Raw genomic sequence first — 17225 nt, forward strand, 5'->3', positions numbered from 1 at the left:
CAGGCAGAATAAACTAAATCGAACATCTGTATATCGACATTTAGTTTTGTAATCCAGATTTATTTATTTTTAACTCGCGAAGTGTAGCCCTATTTCAAATCTTTGATAATAACTTTTCCAGATGCGAGATCTGTGTCACTTCACACTGGCAGGCTTTTTCATTTGGAAAATATTTTGTTCTATTTTATTCTGTTACATGTTTTTTACTATAACATAGGTGTGTCTTGACTGTGATAAGGGCTTGTGAAATAAGAGCGTCTTGTCTGCTAAATTAACAAAAGAAGGCAATGCCATTTCAGTCATAGGCTTCTACAAGCAAGCCCCAAGCAAGCTGGTTAGTCCTTTTTTGAAGATTGTGTTGCACGATATAATATAATGAATCTTAAATGGCACTTTGTTTGTGTGTGTGAATATATATGGGGTAATTTAGCAATTAGGATTTATCTCTAATGGTTATAATAAATGAAGCATTGTTGCGCACTGTTGGTATTGATAAATGCCCATATTTTTTCAAATGTTTTCCAAAAAATATATATTTTTCCATTAGTACTCAAGTATATAACAAAAAACTATGGTAGTACTCAAAGAGTCAAAACATTTAAAATGCCCATCCATACTGTGAACAAACTGTCAACGTGTTTCTCAGAGGGCTAACACATTTTCAGGAAGCTCACGTGTATTACAGTATATGTCAGAGGGCTTCAGTCTTGAGTCTGTAGCTGGAGGATGGGTGAATGTGCTTTATTACTGTAATCTAGTCTCCTGCATGGCCTGAGGGTCTAACAGGGATACAGGGCTGAGGAGAGAGGCTGCCGTGGTCATTACGGGAGGATGGATGGGTACACACCTTTGTGTCCTCAGACCATCGTTCATGCCACTGGACGTATTGATACTTGCTCTGTCTCCTATGCAGGCATTTAGGGCCCCGGCTGCCATAAACATACTCTCATACAGTACATTAGACAACAGACAACATGTATGCATACTTTAGACAGTGATGCACAAGAACACACATAGAACATTGCATAGACACACACACACACTCGTACACGCAGGCATGCACGGACGCACACACACACGGGTACTGGTGCCCAGAATTGTCTCAATGAGTCATCGTAAGCACAGTTCCCAGGGAGAGGAAATCGAGCCTCCATATGCTGTGTCATTTCATTTGCTTTGTCATTTCAAATCCAGAGAAAGATGCTGAAAACATGGCAAAATATCCTCTGTGAACTGCACTCCCAGTCTCAAATTGAACTGTACATGTATTACCATTTTGTTCCAGTTCACTAAATTGATTGATTATTCAATTTGAGCTTTGCTAATTTGCTATTATGGAAACAGGTGACACAGCAGATATGCATACTGTATGTGTGTGTGGGTGGAGAGGTGTTGGTTCAGTGGACAGTATGCAGAGCTGTTCACCTGTCTGCTCTGCTGAGTCTCTGGGCATGGAGGGGTCTGGTTCTCTGAGCCTAGCCAGCTGTTCATCCGTCTGCTCTGCTGAGTCTCTGGGCATGGAGGGGTCTGGTTCTCTGAGCCTAGCCAGCTGTTCATCTGTCTGCTCTGCTGAGTCTCTGGGCATGGAGGGGTCTGGTTCTCTGAGCCTAGCCAGCTGTTCATCTGTCTGCTCTGCTGAGTCTCTGGGCATGGAGGAGTCTGGTTCTCTGAGCCTAGCCAGCTGTTCATCCATCTGCTCTGCTGAGTCTCTGGGCATGGAGGGGTCTGGTTCTCTGAGCCTAGCCAGCTGTTCATCCGTCTGCTCTGCTGAGTCTCTGGGCATGGAGGGGTCTGGTTCTCTGAGCCTAGCCAGCTGTTCATCTGTCTGCTCTGCTGAGTCTCTGGGCATGGAGGGGTCTGGTTCTCTGAGCCTAGCCAGCTGTTCATCCGTCTGCTCTGCTGAGTCTCTGGGCATGGAGGAGTCTGGTTCTCTGAGCCTAGCCAGCTGTTCATCCGTCTGCTCTGCTGAGTCTCTGGGCATGGAGGGGTCTGGTTCTCTTATGATGTTCTTGTCTATAAGTGTTCTGTACTCTGTCATGTATTTGTATGTTCTGTGTGGACCCCAGAAAGAGTAGCTGCTGCACACATCCTAATAAACTTAACTAAACTCATTATCTTCACATTGGCGACTGAACTGTGCTGTGTCATCATCGCCATCACGCCAATCATCCCTGTCTATTTACACTACACCACGGGAGGCTGGTGGCACCATAATTGGGGAGGACAGGCTCATGGTAATGGCTGGAGCAGAATAAGTGGAATGGTTTGATGCCATTCCATTTGCTCCGTTCCAGCCATTATTATGAGCCGTCCTCCCCTCAGCAGCCTCCACTGCAGTACACAGATGGTAGAGGGAGAAACACCCAGAGGAAATATATATCCTGCCTGCCACTGACTTCCACTGGCACACTTTATTACAACACTACATTATTTATCATCCAGACGCCTTGTCCACAGACACCAATATATCTCCCATATTAGCCATCCACACAGTGTAGATTACCTGGCCTCATTGGCCACCTGTCAAAACAACCCAATATTTATTAGTTTAATCTGGTTCACTCAATCATTGTCTCTTATGGTTAGAGAGACCCTTTAACGATTTATGATGAGATCTTGCATCATCACTGTAGATGCGCTTGCTTTGTCAAATCCTCTCCCCAGAGGTCCTTACACACAGCCATACCTCACTGCTCTAAAAAACTAAAGTTTGACAGACTGTTGGCTGTACATTTGGTGATAATATGGGTTCTCCCTCCGTCCTCAGATTTAAACATTAGCCCTCTACCTCTGTGTCTGTAGCAATAACTGTTCCCTAGCACTGTGGTACGTGGTACCTGCAGCCTCCTAGCTTTGCCCATAATGTCCCTCTCCTGTCCCCTCCCGCCCCCTACAGGACGATGCCCGCCAGCTCTTTGCCCTGTCGGCTGCTGCTGAGGCGCAGGGCATCCTGCCCAACGACCTGTCCAAAGTGATCCGCCGCCTGTGGGCCGACAGCGGGGTGCAAGGCTGCTTCACGCGCTCCAGGGAGTACCAGCTCAACGACTCAGCCGCATAGTGAGTAGACATAGTGTGTTTCAATTATGAACACATTCTTATTTACAATGAGGCCTAGCAAGAGGCCTCCTGTGGGACGGGGGCTGAGATTATAAATAAATGTAGGACAAAACGCACATTGTGATTAAAGAGACACCACAACACTAGATAAAGAGAGACCTAAGACAGCAACACAACATGGCAGCAACACAACATGGCAGCAACACAACCTGGCAGCAACACAACATGGCAGAAACACAACCTGGCAGCAACACAACATGGCAGCAACACAACCTGGCAGCAACACAACATGGCAGCAACACAACCTGGCAGCAACACAACCTGGCAGCAACACAACCTGGCAGCAACACAACATGGCAGCAACACAACATGGCAGCAACACAACATGACAACAACACAACATGGCAGCAACACAACATGGCAGCAACACAACCTGGCAGCAACACAACCTGGCAACAACACAACATGGCAGCAACACAACATGGCAGCAACACAACCTGGCAGCAACACAACATGGCAGCAACACAACATGGCAGCAACACAACATGACAACAACACAACATGGCAGCAACACAACATGGCAGCAACACAACCTGGCAGCAACACAACCTGGCAACAACACAACATGGCAGCAACACAACATGGCAGCAACACAACATGGCAGCAACACAACATGGCAGCAACACAACCTGGCAGCAACACAACATGACAACAACTCCATGACCTTCAATGTCAACAACTCCCTTGAAGGAGTGGTACGCTCAATGATTCTCAATATAACCCACCTCCCTCCATCCCCTCCCTCCTTACCTCCCTCTAGTTCACTCAGTATGCAATCTGCACCTGCACACGCACCCTCGCGCTACCACAATACAAATAAATGTGACCAGGAGACCAACACCAGTTAGAGCTACTCTCTATCTCCTCCTGCTGCTTGTTTACTTTTTATTCAACCTGGAAAACAAAACCCTGTCTACTTTGCATACAGGTTAACAACTCTGCTTTGTCTGCCAATTTCCTTTTTAATAACATTACAAACACATTAAGAGAATGAGTTGATTCTTAAAGGTCGGATCACAGAGAAGACTGGGTGTTTACCCTGATGCAATCACAGTGGCAGTTAGATTGATTGGTGGCTTGTCTGTCTCATATCAGGTTTAATCAGGAGTGTGTAAAACCTCTGGCCAGCCTCCCATTAGACTGATGTATGATGGTATTGTGTTCTGATTGATGGTAACAGAGGAGGTCTGTGTCTAGATTCTCCTCTTCTCTACTGCTCTCATCTCCTCTCCCATCTGCTGATGTGTGAAACCTGACATAACACTCCACAGGTAGCAGACTAAACTCAACTCCATGGTGACCGAACAGGCCCCATTAACATAACAGGGGGCTGTAGTTGAGCGGGTTGAGAGTTTCAAGTTTCTTGGTGTCCACATCACCAACAAACTATCATGGTCCAAACACACCAAGACAGTCGTGAAGAGGGCACGACAACACCTTTTCCCCCTCAGGAGACTGAAAAGATTTGGCATGGGTCCCCAGATCCTCAAAAAGTTCTACAAGCTGCACCATCGAGAGCATCCTGACTGGGTGCATCACCGCCTGGTATGGTAACTGCTCGGCATCTGTAAGGCGCAACAGAGGATAGTGCGTATGGCCCAGTACATCACTGGGGCCAAGCTTCCTGCCATCCAGGACCTATATACTAGGCGGTGTCAGAGGAAAGTCCAAAGAATTGTCGAAGACTCCAGTCACCCAAGTCATAGACTGTTTTCTCTGCTACCGCATGGCAAGCTGTACTGGATCGCAAAGTCTGTGACCAAAAGGCTCCTAAACAGCTTCTACCTCAAAGCCATTAGACTGCTGAACAGTTAATTAAATGGCTACCCAAACTATTTGCATTGACCCCCTTTTTTTTATTGACCCCCCCTGGCTCTATGCACATTCACTGGACTCTACCTACACACACACACACACACACACACACACACTACACTACACTGAAACTTCTACACACACAGACACACACTACATACCCTGACACGCACAAAACACACATGCATATTGACGCCACTCCCACATAGACACACTTTCACACTCTTCACATACGCTGCTGCTACTCAGTTTATTATCTATCCTGATTGCCTTGTCACTTTTACCACTACCTACATATCACCTCAATTACCTCAAATACCTCGTACCCCTGCACATTGACTAGATACCTGTACTCCTTGTATATAGTCTCGTTATTGTTATTTTATTGTGTTACTATTTCCTTTTTTTTATTTGCAAATTGTTCTTTTTAACTCTACATTGTTGGGAAAGAGCTCGTAAGTAAGCATATCACGGTAAAGTCTACACCTGTTGTATTCGGCGCATGTGACAAATAAATTTGATTTAGATTTTCGATTTGAGCGGCTGATCTCATTTTAACTCCCATTGACAGCTCTGGGAATTCTACCCATCATGGATTGCAGCTCAAATTACCCATTTTGCTTTCCATAATGCTTAAAATGTCATGCATAAAAACCAATGATGTGTATAAACCGTGGATGACTGACAGGGGGCGCTGTATTGAAGCCACTGCGCAGCCATCTTGGTAAAAAATTATTTGGAAGCTATAAAAATGAATTTATTAATGTCTACATACATTTATTACATGTTTGATCTATTACAGACACTTGCATACTTCTAAATGATATTATGTGAGCTAAACATAATATGAAAATATGTAGAAACATTTTCCTTCAAGTATATTTTTTTGTTAGAGTACTAATGTTACTATCCCCACTACAACAACAAAATACTTACATACATATATTTTTGTCCTTGGAAACATTTAATTGAAATACTGTAGAATTCCATTCATTCCTATGGAGTACTGTTCCTACTGAGGAGTACCAATATGGCCGACCGGTGGCGTCAAAGACTTTCAATGGCCAAAACATAGCGTCAGCAATCCAGGGTTTATATACATCATTGGTAAAAACCTTTGAGAAAGTTGAGCGAAAGAGAGAGACGTATCATACACAAACACAGAACACTTGGACTCTGTGGTCGTGCATGAACCCAACAGAACCAATTCAGAATCACTGTTGTGCTAAAACACAACAACAGACAACAGCTGTGGTGTATCTGCTTGAGTGCCTCTGCTTGGATGTGTGTGTGTGTGTGTGTGTGTGTGTGTGTGTGTGTGTGTGTGTGTGTGTGTGTGTGTGTGTGTGTGTGTGTGTGTGTGTGTGTGTGTGTGTGTGTGTGTGTGTGTGTGTGTGTGTGTGTGTGTGTGTGTGTGTGTCTTGCCAATGTGTATGTGTCGCCCCTCATCATCATCCTGTGTGGGTGGTCCTCACAGCTACCTGAATGAAATGGAGAGGATAGCCAAATCAGACTACATCCCCACACAGCAGGACGTGCTGCGGACCAGAGTGAAGACCACCGGCATCGTGGAGACACACTTCACCTTCAAGGACCTACACTTCAAGTAAGGGCTCTTAGAACAACCCTGAAACCTGAATAGTGTCAGTCTCTATATCTGGATGACTTTGTGTTTGGACAGGGGCAAACATGTAACTGACCATTACCTTATTACATTAATGAGAAAACAAAATGGATCCAGTACACAAATATCCTGGTCTATTCCCTCTGTCCCCTTGTTTTTAACTTGCTGTGGATGAAAAAAGGTTCCAAAAGGGTTCTTTGGCTGTCCCCAGAGGAGAACTATTTTTGGTTCCATGTAGAATCCTCTGTAGAAAGGGTTCTACATGGAACCCAAAACGGTTCTACCTGCAACCAAAAAGGGGACAAACGAAGAACCCTTTAAGGTTCTAGATATCCCATGAAGTCTACGCTCTTCGAAAAAAAGGTGCTATGTCCAAAGTGTATGGTTTGTGTGTGTACCACATGTGCGTGTCTTATATGGCATGTGCATATGGCTGACCAGGAAGTGTTGTGAGACACCCTCTACCTCCTGGCTGTGAGCAGCAGATGTAACACTGTTTAACAAGTACATCTGATACAATGGGAGATCCGTTCAAGTTTCAGTGCTTTTAACAGCCAGATAGACGATGAGAAACATGGTGATAAATCGGGCCATTCCTGTCTGCCTGTTTGTGTGTCTGCCTCTGCCTGTCACTGTCTGCCTGCCTGTCCGTCCGTCTGTCTGAGTGGTCTGATATGAGTCCACAGTGACCAAGTTCCAGATAAACTCAGAGCGCTGCGCGAGGCTGACATTTACCTTCCGTCACTGCCTCACAGACACGTTGTCTGGGATGAACAATACATGGAGACAATTGATAAGAAAAGAGTCACCTCTTTATATCTCTGTCCTGTTGGCTGTAGCTATGGAAACTCCTCTCCGGGAAAATAACAACAGAATGAATGAATGGCATAGAAATGACAACTGAGACATTTGGTTGAGGGAGAGATAGTGAAAAGAAGACATACTAAAATAGTGTTTGTTTCTTTTGTGTTACCTTCTCCATATTCTCTAGCAATGTTTCTGTCTTTAGAGCTTGTGTTGTTCTCCTCACAAAGAGGAAGCCACTGAAGCTGCTGTGATTATCGCGATCCCCATAGACACGGTTGTCTGACCCGGATACCCCTCTTTTACGCTGCTGCTACTCTCTGTTTATGTTATATGCATAGTCACTTTAACCATACCTCCACCTGTCTCTCACTGGCTGTCACTTTGGCTGCCATGTTCCTAAGCTTCACAATCATGTCTATCAGCAGTCTCCACTCACCGGAGATGTCAGCGCTTTTGTCCGTTTATATTGTTTTACACTACTGTCCATGCTCTCTCCACATTTGCTGTGACCCTGTTCAAATCAAATGTATTTATATAGCCCTTCTTACATCAGCTGATATCTCAAAGTGCTGTACAGAAACCCAGCCTAAAACACCAAACAGCAAGCAATGCAGGTGTAGAAGCACATTAAGTAATATTGTTCTCTATGACCCACCCACCCTCTCCCTGAGTCCATTCCCCACAGAGGCAGAACAGCAACAGCCGCATTACAGCACACTACCCATTCTGAAATGAATACCTCAAACTAATGAAGCATACTGGACACAGTCCCTTTAAATACACACTGGTCTTGGTGAACCTGTACATGGGAAATTAACACTCGTTCACAATGGAAATTTCAAGAACATTGCCAAATGATAACAGAATACGGGTACAGATTATTCCATGCCAAGTCATTGACATTTGTGTTGTTGACAGAGTCATGGGACAGTCAAACCTGTTACTCAGTTCTAAACTAGGTAATCTTAATCTTGTATGTCTGAGCCTGTGAAAGCCCAGTTTGTTGCAGGATGAAGCTTTATGTGGAATAGTGGGTCAGCTCTAGAATCTACCTTCACATCAATGTCCATTAACGTGTGATAGAAAGGCTGTGTTGTTCGCACTAATCACAGCTCAAGCAGGGGTATGACCTCAGCGCCTGCCTTCCCTAACAACCAATGTCACCTCATCTGTGTGGTGGGCTCACGTGGTAGAGCCTCGTCATCTCTCTCCCAGTTCCTTTACCCAGTTCTTCTGGTAGACACCTGGTGTAACAGTCTAATGTGTCTCCAGTGTTCAAGCGTCTGAACACTCAGAGTAGAAGCCAAGCATCTCAGAGTAGAAGTCAAGCATCTCAGAGTAGAAGCCAAGCATCTCAGAGTAGAAGCCAAGCATCTCAGAGTAGAAGTCAAGCATCTCAGAGTAGAAGCCAAGCATCTCAGAGTAGAAGCCAAGCATCTCAGAGTAGAAGCCAAGCATCTCAGAGTAGAAGCCAAGCATCTCAGAGTAGAAGCCAAGCATCTCAGAGTAGAAGCCAAGCATCTCAGAGTAGAAGCCAAGCATCTCAGAGTAGAAGTGCTGATTTAGGAGCAGTTTTCCCTTTCAGATCAAAACGGAATGTGATTGCATGGACAGAGGGGAACCTGATCCTAGATCAGCACTCCTACCCTGAGACGCTTGATACATATGGCCCCTGAGGGCTTCCTGTAGCAGTGTTGGCCCTGTAGTCTTTTATCACGGTCCAGCGTATCTAATGGATCTCTGTCTGTCTCTCTCCCCAGCTGCCTTTGTACTCAGAACAACCTCATGAAATGTTAATGCATAGCCTGAGATGGAATGTCACCCTCACTTTCTCTCTATCTTTCTTCCCCTTATCACACTCTCTTTTTCTTCTCTACTTCTCTCCTCTCTGTTCTTCACCTTATCTTTTCTCTCTTTCTTTTTCGGTGTTACTACCTTCATGTCTCTCTCCACCTCTCTCCATCCTCTCTCCCTCTTTACCCTCATCCATCTCTCCATCCTCTCTCCCTCTTTACCCTCATCCATCTCTCCATCCTCTCTCCCTCTTTACCCTCATCCATCTCTCCATCCTCTCTCCCTCTTTACCCTCATCCATCTCTCCATCCTCTCTCCCTCTTTACCCTCATCCATCTCTCCATCCTCTCTCCCTCTTTACCCGCATCCATCTCTCCATCCTCTCTCCCTCTTTACCCGCATCCATCTCTCCATCCTCTCTCCCTCTTTACCCTCATCCATCTCTCCATCCTCTCTCCCTCTTTACCCGCATCCATCTCTCCATCCTCTCTCCCTCTTTACCCTCATCCATCTCTCCATCCTCTCTCCCTCTTTACCCGCATCCATCTCTCCATCCTCTCTCCCTCTTTACCCTCATCCATCTCTCCATCCTCTCTCTCCCTCTTTCTCCTCATCCATCTCTCCCTCTCTTTCTCCTCATCCATCTCTCCATCCTCTCTCCCTCTTTACCCGCATCCATCTCTCCATCCTCTCTCCCTCTTTACCCTCATCCATCTCTCCATCCTCTCTCCCTCTTTACCCGCATCCATCTCTCCATCCTCTCTCCCTCTTTACCCGCATCCATCTCTCCATCCTCTCTCCCTCTTTACCCTCATCCATCTCTCCATCCTCTCTCTCCCTCTTTCTCCTCATCCATCTCTCCCTCTCTTTCTCCTCATCCATCTCTCAACCTCTCTCCCTCTTTACCCTCATCCCTCTCTCATTCCTCTCTCCCTCTTAACCCTCATACATATCTCCACCGCTCTCTCTTTCCACTCATCCCTCTCTCCGCCTCTCTCCTGCAGGATGTTTGACGTGGGCGGCCAGCGCTCAGAGAGGAAGAAATGGATCCACTGCTTTGAAGGAGTCACAGCCATCATCTTCTGTGTGGCGCTGAGTGCTTATGACCTGGTGCTGGCTGAGGATGAGGAGATGGTGAGGAGGAAGAGTCACCTATCTTATCCACACCTTGGAAATAGACAATATTTCTGTGATCCACACATTATCAACTGGTCATACGTATACTTGTCATCTGGTACCAAAACACCCATATGCTTTACATATTATAAAGCAAATATTACTTCTCTACATTTTGTTTAACAAGATATGTGCACTGGAATAGGCTATTAGATTAGATCGATTTTATTATATAGGGGTGTACGTGATATACTGCACACACTGCTTACTGAAGTGTGGGTTGATGACTTAACCTGTGGAGTGGTTCAAGCTGCTTAGATAGCATCTAATTTCTGTGCAACGAGCCATTTGTTTTCCTCACTGTGGTGTCAAGCACCCAATCAATACACCACTTATGTAAGTACAGGACAAATACTTGATGGGAGGAACCATCCTACCTCACAGACACTGCATTTTGTGAGAGAGTGTAACAACTTGATCCCACATTAATTTAATAGTCTTGTTGATATGCTATAGCTCACAAATTCTTAGGACCAAATAGGCCATTCGTTTACTTCTATGGATGTTCACCTGTTTTACTTCCTTTCAGTCAGTCCTTTTTTTATACAGCACATTCATCTATTTTTAACAGTCTGCTTGAACAATATGTTTCCTCTCACCATCCCCCTCACACCACACAGACACACTCGGCTTCTCCATCCATCTCCACTACTGCAGTGAGAAAGAAGAAAGCATAGACACATTCACAAAAGACATACTGTACCACTACCCTATACAGCTAGATTTAAAATGAGGTGTTACTGCCCCCTTGTGGCAACCTCTATGTTTTATCCTTTAGTTGATGTCTTTGGATGTGATGTGACCAATTTTGTATTTATTTTATTTAACCTTTATTTAACTAGGCAAGTCAGTTAAAAACACATTATTAATTTTACAATGAAGGCCTACCCCGGCCAAACCCTCCCCTAACCCGGACCACTCTTGGCCAATTGTCCGCCGCCCTATGGGATGTATTTATACAATGGGTGGGTCTAATCCTGAATGCTGATTGGTTAAAATCGCATTCCAGCCAGTGTCTATTCCACAAGTTACCACCGGCTAAATCTATGATGTTAAAATGCCTATTTACTCTGTTCCATCTGACTGCGAAATCCGCTGTCTCATCAGCCCAGCCAGGCAATTTATAAACTTGACATCCACTATAAAAAGCATCGAGACATTAGCTCACATGTCTTTTAGACTAGCAATTTGTTTTTAACAGTAGAGATTTGTATAAACCTTGCTGTCTGTTTCTCCGACATTTGCAACATTGTTTCAATATTCAAATTGATCTCCAGCTGTCCCATAGTAATGAATGTGTCGGGAGTTGGGACGAGACAGACAGGCATGCAGCGTTTCTCATCCAGTCTAAATCATGAATCAGCTGGCATCATTTTTATGAATATATACAAAGAAATGTCAATTGAAAAAAGGTCAAATGAAACGTAGTGCGGCTAGTCTTTCCAGCTTCAGATTGAAGTAATTGTGTTAGCTGTATTGTTGGCTAGCTCCTCTGAACAACAGTGTACTGTTGAGAGAGCAGACTTTCTATGCCAGGCAAAATCGCACCTCATTAGCTCATTGTTATAGATGTATCCAAATAAATGTCATTAGAAAACAGCTTAAACAAATGCAAATGCTACTGTTGTTATTCTGGCTGCACTGTTTGACGTGACTGTATGCTAGCTGTAGTTGGCTAGCTAGCAAGCAAGGCATAAGAACGTTGCTAGCCGGTATGGCAATGGAACATTTAGAGCGGACGACTGGGTTGTGTCCATAGATACAGAACAAAAAGACTGAACGACTACGTCGCGTCTCTGGCAACCAAACCGATAGAACAAACGACCAGCCGGCTTGGGTAGCAACCCTAGATTTGTGTTAGGACTATATCTTGTGGAAGGATGAAATAGTATGAATAAATTAATCAAATGAATGTTTTTAATGATAATATGTAAATCATTATTTTAATATGTTGGTAACCCGTTTATATAAAAGTTTAAAAGTGATAATGCCCTTGGAGGATATATTGGCACGGTTTGCTGGCCCTCGATTAACAACACCTGTGCCAATATATCCTCCAAACACCGGCTTTTCAGGCATTATCATTTAAATAAACCCTTGCTGATTCTATGTTTTGGCCATTGAGAGGCCACCGGTCGGCCATATTGGTACTCACCAGTAGGAGCAGGCCTCCATAGGAATGAATGGAATTCTACAGTATTTCAATTAAATGTTTCAAGGACAAAATTACAAGATTTAGGTATTTTATTGTTGTATTGTGGACAGTAAATATTTGTAATCAAAATAGTTTAAGGAAAATACTATAGATTTTTTTTTTTAATGTTTAGATCACATAATATAAATTAAAAGTATGTGTTAAGGTGTCTGTAATAGAATACATGTGGCAAAAAGTTATGTAAATGCTTTCTATAGCTTCCTAAATATTTGTTTTACTATTGTGGGGGAGTGCCAAGATGGAGGCACTGTGGCTTCAACACAACGCTCCTTCTCTGTCATCTAGTGTTTATATACAGTTGAAGTCGGAAGTTTACATACACTTAGGTTGGAGACATTAAAACTCGTTTTTCAACCACTCCACAAATTTCTTGTTAACAAACTATAGTTTTGGCAAGTCGGATAGAACATCTACTTTGTGCATGACACAAGTAATTGTTCCAACAATTGTTTGCAGACAGATTATTTCACTTATAATTCACTGTATCACAATTTCAGTGGGTCAGAAGTTTACATACACTAAGTTGACTATGCCTTTAAACAGCTTGGGAAATTTCAGAAAATGATGTCATGGCTTTAGAAGCTTCTGATAGATTAATTTACATCATTTGAGTCAATTGGAGGTGTACCTGTGGATGTATTTCAAGGCCTACCTTCAAACTCAGTGCCTCTTTGCTTGACATCATGGGGAAATCAAAAGAAATCAGCCAAGACCTCAGAAAACAAATTGTAGACCTCCACAAGTCTGGTTCATCCTTGGGAGCAATTTCCAAACGCCTGAAGGTACCACGTTCATCAGTACAAACAATAGTACGCAAATATAAACACCATGGGACCACGCAGCCGTCATACCGCTCAGGAAGGAGACGCATTCTGTCTCTTAGAGATGAACGTACTTTGGTGCGAAAAAGGGGGAGGCTTGCAAGCTGAAGAACACCATCCCAACCGTGAAGCACGGGGGTGGCAGCATCATGTTGTGGGGGTGCTTTGCTGCAGGAGGGACTGGTGCACTTCACAAAATAGATGGCATCATGAGGGTAGAAAATGATGTGGATATATTGGAGCAACATCTCAAGACATCAGTCAGGAACTTAAAGCTTGGTCGCAAATGGGTCTTCCAGATGGACAATGACCCCAAGCATAGTTCCAAAGTTGTGGCAAAATGGCTTAAGGACAACAAAGTCAAGGTATTGGAGTGGCCATCACAAAGCCCTGACCTTAATCCTATAGAAAATTTGTGGGCAGAACTGAAAAAGTGTGTGCGAGCAAGGAGGCCTACAAACCTGACTCAGTTACACCAGCTCTGTCAGGAGGAATGGGACAAAATTCACCCAACTTATTGTGGGAAGCTTGTGGAAGGCTACCTGAACCGTTTGACCCAAGTTAAACAATTTAAAGGAAATGCTACCAAATACTAATTGAGTGTATGTAAACTTCTGACCCACTGGGAATATGATGATAGAAATAAAAGCTGAAATAAATAATTCTCTCTACTATTATTCTAACATTTCACATTCTTAAAATAAAGTGGTGATCCTAACTGACCTAAGACAGGGAATTTTTACTAGGATTATATGTCAGGAGTTGTGACACACTTAAATGTATTTGGCTAAGGTGTATGTAAACTTCCGACTTCAACTGTAAATAATTGTACGTGACCCAGTATTTCTCCCCATCTATCTGTCTACCAGAACCGGATGCATGAGAGCATGAAGCTGTTTGATTCCATCTGCAACAACAAGTGGTTCACAGAGACCTCCATCATCCTCTTCCTCAACAAGAAGGATCTGTTTGAGGAGAAGATTACACGCAGCCCCCTAGCTATCTGCTACCCCGAGTACACAGGTAGAGAAGCCTTCCAATGTGTCTGTAGGACTGTAACGTACAGCAGGTTGAAGTGCAGTCCGACAGAGAAATAGTGTAGTTGTGACGGTTGAGGCTGTAGCTATTTCAGCAGCAGTAGTAGCTCTAGCAGCAGCAAATTGAAACCGTGAGATAATATTGGGGGCAGAGTTTGGGGTGCCTTGTGAGAATTCGTCAGCGAGTGGGTAACCCGCCTCTACTATCCGTTCTATTGGCCAACTTGCAATCCCTGGAGAATAAACTGGATGAGCTCCGTTCGAGACTATCCTACCGATGGGACATTTTAAAACTGTAATAAAAGGTTGCGGATGTTGCATGGATTACAGGCAACATCCGTACAGAGCTAAAGGCTAGAGCTGCTGCTTTCAAGGACACTAATCCGGACGCTTATAAGAAATCCTGCTATGCCCTCAGATGAACCATCAAACAGGCAAAGCATCAATACAGGACTAAGATTGAATCCTACTACACCGGCTCTGATGCTCGTCAGATGTGGCAGGGCTTGAAAACTATTACGGACTACAAAGGGAAACCCAGCCACGAGCTGCCCAGTGATGCGAGCCTAGCATAGGGGCTAAAGGCATTTAATGCTCGCTTCGGGGCAAGCTACACTGAAGCATGCATGAGAGCACCAGCTGTTCCTGACGACTGTGTGATCACGCTCTCCGTAGCTGTTGTGAGCAAGACCTTTAGACAGGTCAACATTCCCAAAGCAGCGGGGCCAGATGGATTACCAGGACGTGTACTCAGAGCATAGGCGGACCAACTGCCAAGTGTCTTCACCAACATTTTCAACCTATCCCTGACCAAGTCTGTAATACCTACATGTTTTTAAAGCAGACCACCATAATCCCTGTGCCCACAAAAGTGAAGGTAACCTGCCTAAATGACTACCGACCCGTAGCACTAACGTCGGTAGCCATGAAGTGCTTTGAAAGGCTGGTCATGGCTCACACCAACACCCTCATCCCAGAAACCCTAGACCCACTCTAATTTGCATACTACCCAAACAGATCCACAGAAGACGCAATATCAATCGCAACCCACCCTGCCCTTTCTCACTTGGACAAAAGGAACACCTATGTGAGAATGCTGTTCATTGACTACAGCTCAGCGTTCAACACCATAGTGCCCACAAAGCTCACCACTAAGCTAAGGACCCTGGGACTAAACACCTCCCTCTGCAACTGGATCCCGGACTTCCTAACTGGCCGCCCCAGGTGGTAAGGGTAACCAATAACACATCTGCCAAGCTGATCCTCAACACGGGGACCCCTCAGGGGTCCGTGCTTAGTCCCCTCCTGTATTCCCTGTTCACCCACAACTGCGTGGCCATGCACGACTCCAACACCATCATTAAGTTTGCTGATGACACTATAGTGGTGGGCCTGATCACCAACAGTGATTAGACAGCCTATAGGGAGGTCAGAGACCTGGCAGTGTGGTGCCAGGACAACAACCTCTCCCTCAACGTGCGCAAGACAAAGGCGATGATTGTGGAATACAGGAAAAGGAGGGCCATTCACATTGATGGGTCTGTAGTGGGTCGAGTCGAGAGTTTCAAGTTCCTTGGTGTCCACATCACCAACAAACTATCATGCTCCAAACACACCAAGAAATTTGTGAAGAGGGTCATGACAACGCCTTTGCCCCCTCAGGAGACTGAACAGATTTGACACGGGTCCCCAGATCCTCAAAAGGTTTTACAGCTGCACCATCGAGAACATCCTGGCCGGTTGCATCACCGCCTGGTATGGCAACTGCTCGGCATCCGGCCATAGGGCGGTACAGAGGGTAGTGCATACAGCCCAGTACATCACTGGAGCCAAGCTTTCTGCCATTCAGGACTTCTAGGCGGTGTCAGAGGAAGGACCCCCCCAAAAAATCTAAGACTCCAGTCACCCAAGTCATAGACTGTTCTCTCAGCAATCGCATGGCAAGCGGTACCGGAGTGCCAAGTCTAGATCCAAAAGGCTCCTTAACAGCTTCTACCCATAAGCCATAAGACTGCTGAACAGTTAATCAAATGGCCACCCGGACTATTTACATTGACACCCTCCCCGACTAACCTGTACCCCTGCACATTGACTCGGTACCGGTACCCCCTGTATATAGTCTCGTTTTTGTTATTGTATTTAACTTTTTATTTTATTTTTTACTTTTGTTTATTTAGTAAATATTTTCTTAACCAACAATTCAGTTCAAGAAGTAGAGTTAAGGGCTTGTAAGTAAGCATTTCACGGTAAGGTCTACATCTGTTGTATTCGACGCATTTGACAAATACAATTTGATTTGATTTGGATATTGAGCTTGCCAGTGACGATTTCCAAGAGATATCAACTTATAATTGATTAATAGTAGTTTATCAAGGAATCAAGCCTTACATTGTAATGTCCAGCCACACATCACATTATAATGCTTGTTTTTTTGTTCACCATTTTAACCTCTCGCTACTCAGGAGCCAACAAATATGATGAGGCAGCCAGTTACATCCAGACCAAGTTTGAGGACCTGAACAAGAAGAAGGACACCAAGGAGATCTACACCCACTTCACCTGCGCCACCGACACCAAGAACGTCCAGTTTGTCTTCGACGCTGTCACCGACGTCATCATTAAGAACAACCTGAAGGACTGTGGTCTCTTCTAGAGGCAGGCCCAGAGGAGGCAGGCCCAGAGGAGGAGCTAAGGTGAGCACAAAGATTATGGAAAACCAAACAGCTAATCCAATGTTAGTGATGTCTCTTTTGGTCACTAAATGGCTATGTTAAAATTATATAATAGTCAATATGGTAATTAACTAGCGCCCTGTGTTC

General features: G+C 44.6%; 1 protein-coding gene across 2 annotated transcripts in view; it reads left to right on the top strand.

Annotated features, from left to right (window-relative positions):
- The window catches only part of LOC139554813 (guanine nucleotide-binding protein G(i) subunit alpha-2), an 85743-nt gene that overhangs the window by 67060 nt on the left and 1458 nt on the right, over positions 1 to 17225 (top strand). For both annotated transcript variants that reach the window (XM_071367976.1, XM_071367973.1), the window contains 5 exons: positions 2897 to 3057; positions 6410 to 6538; positions 10162 to 10291; positions 14239 to 14392; positions 16869 to 17099. In XM_071367976.1, coding sequence (XP_071224077.1) covers positions 2897 to 3057; positions 6410 to 6538; positions 10162 to 10291; positions 14239 to 14392; positions 16869 to 17059 — 765 coding nt within the window. In that variant the 3' untranslated portion in view covers positions 17060 to 17099. The remainder of the gene's footprint in view (positions 1 to 2896; positions 3058 to 6409; positions 6539 to 10161; positions 10292 to 14238; positions 14393 to 16868; positions 17100 to 17225) is intronic.

The sequence above is a fragment of the Salvelinus alpinus genome, chromosome 2 (genome assembly GCF_045679555.1).
Source record: "Salvelinus alpinus chromosome 2, SLU_Salpinus.1, whole genome shotgun sequence".
In the NCBI taxonomy this organism is placed as follows: domain Eukaryota; kingdom Metazoa; phylum Chordata; class Actinopteri; order Salmoniformes; family Salmonidae; genus Salvelinus; species Salvelinus alpinus.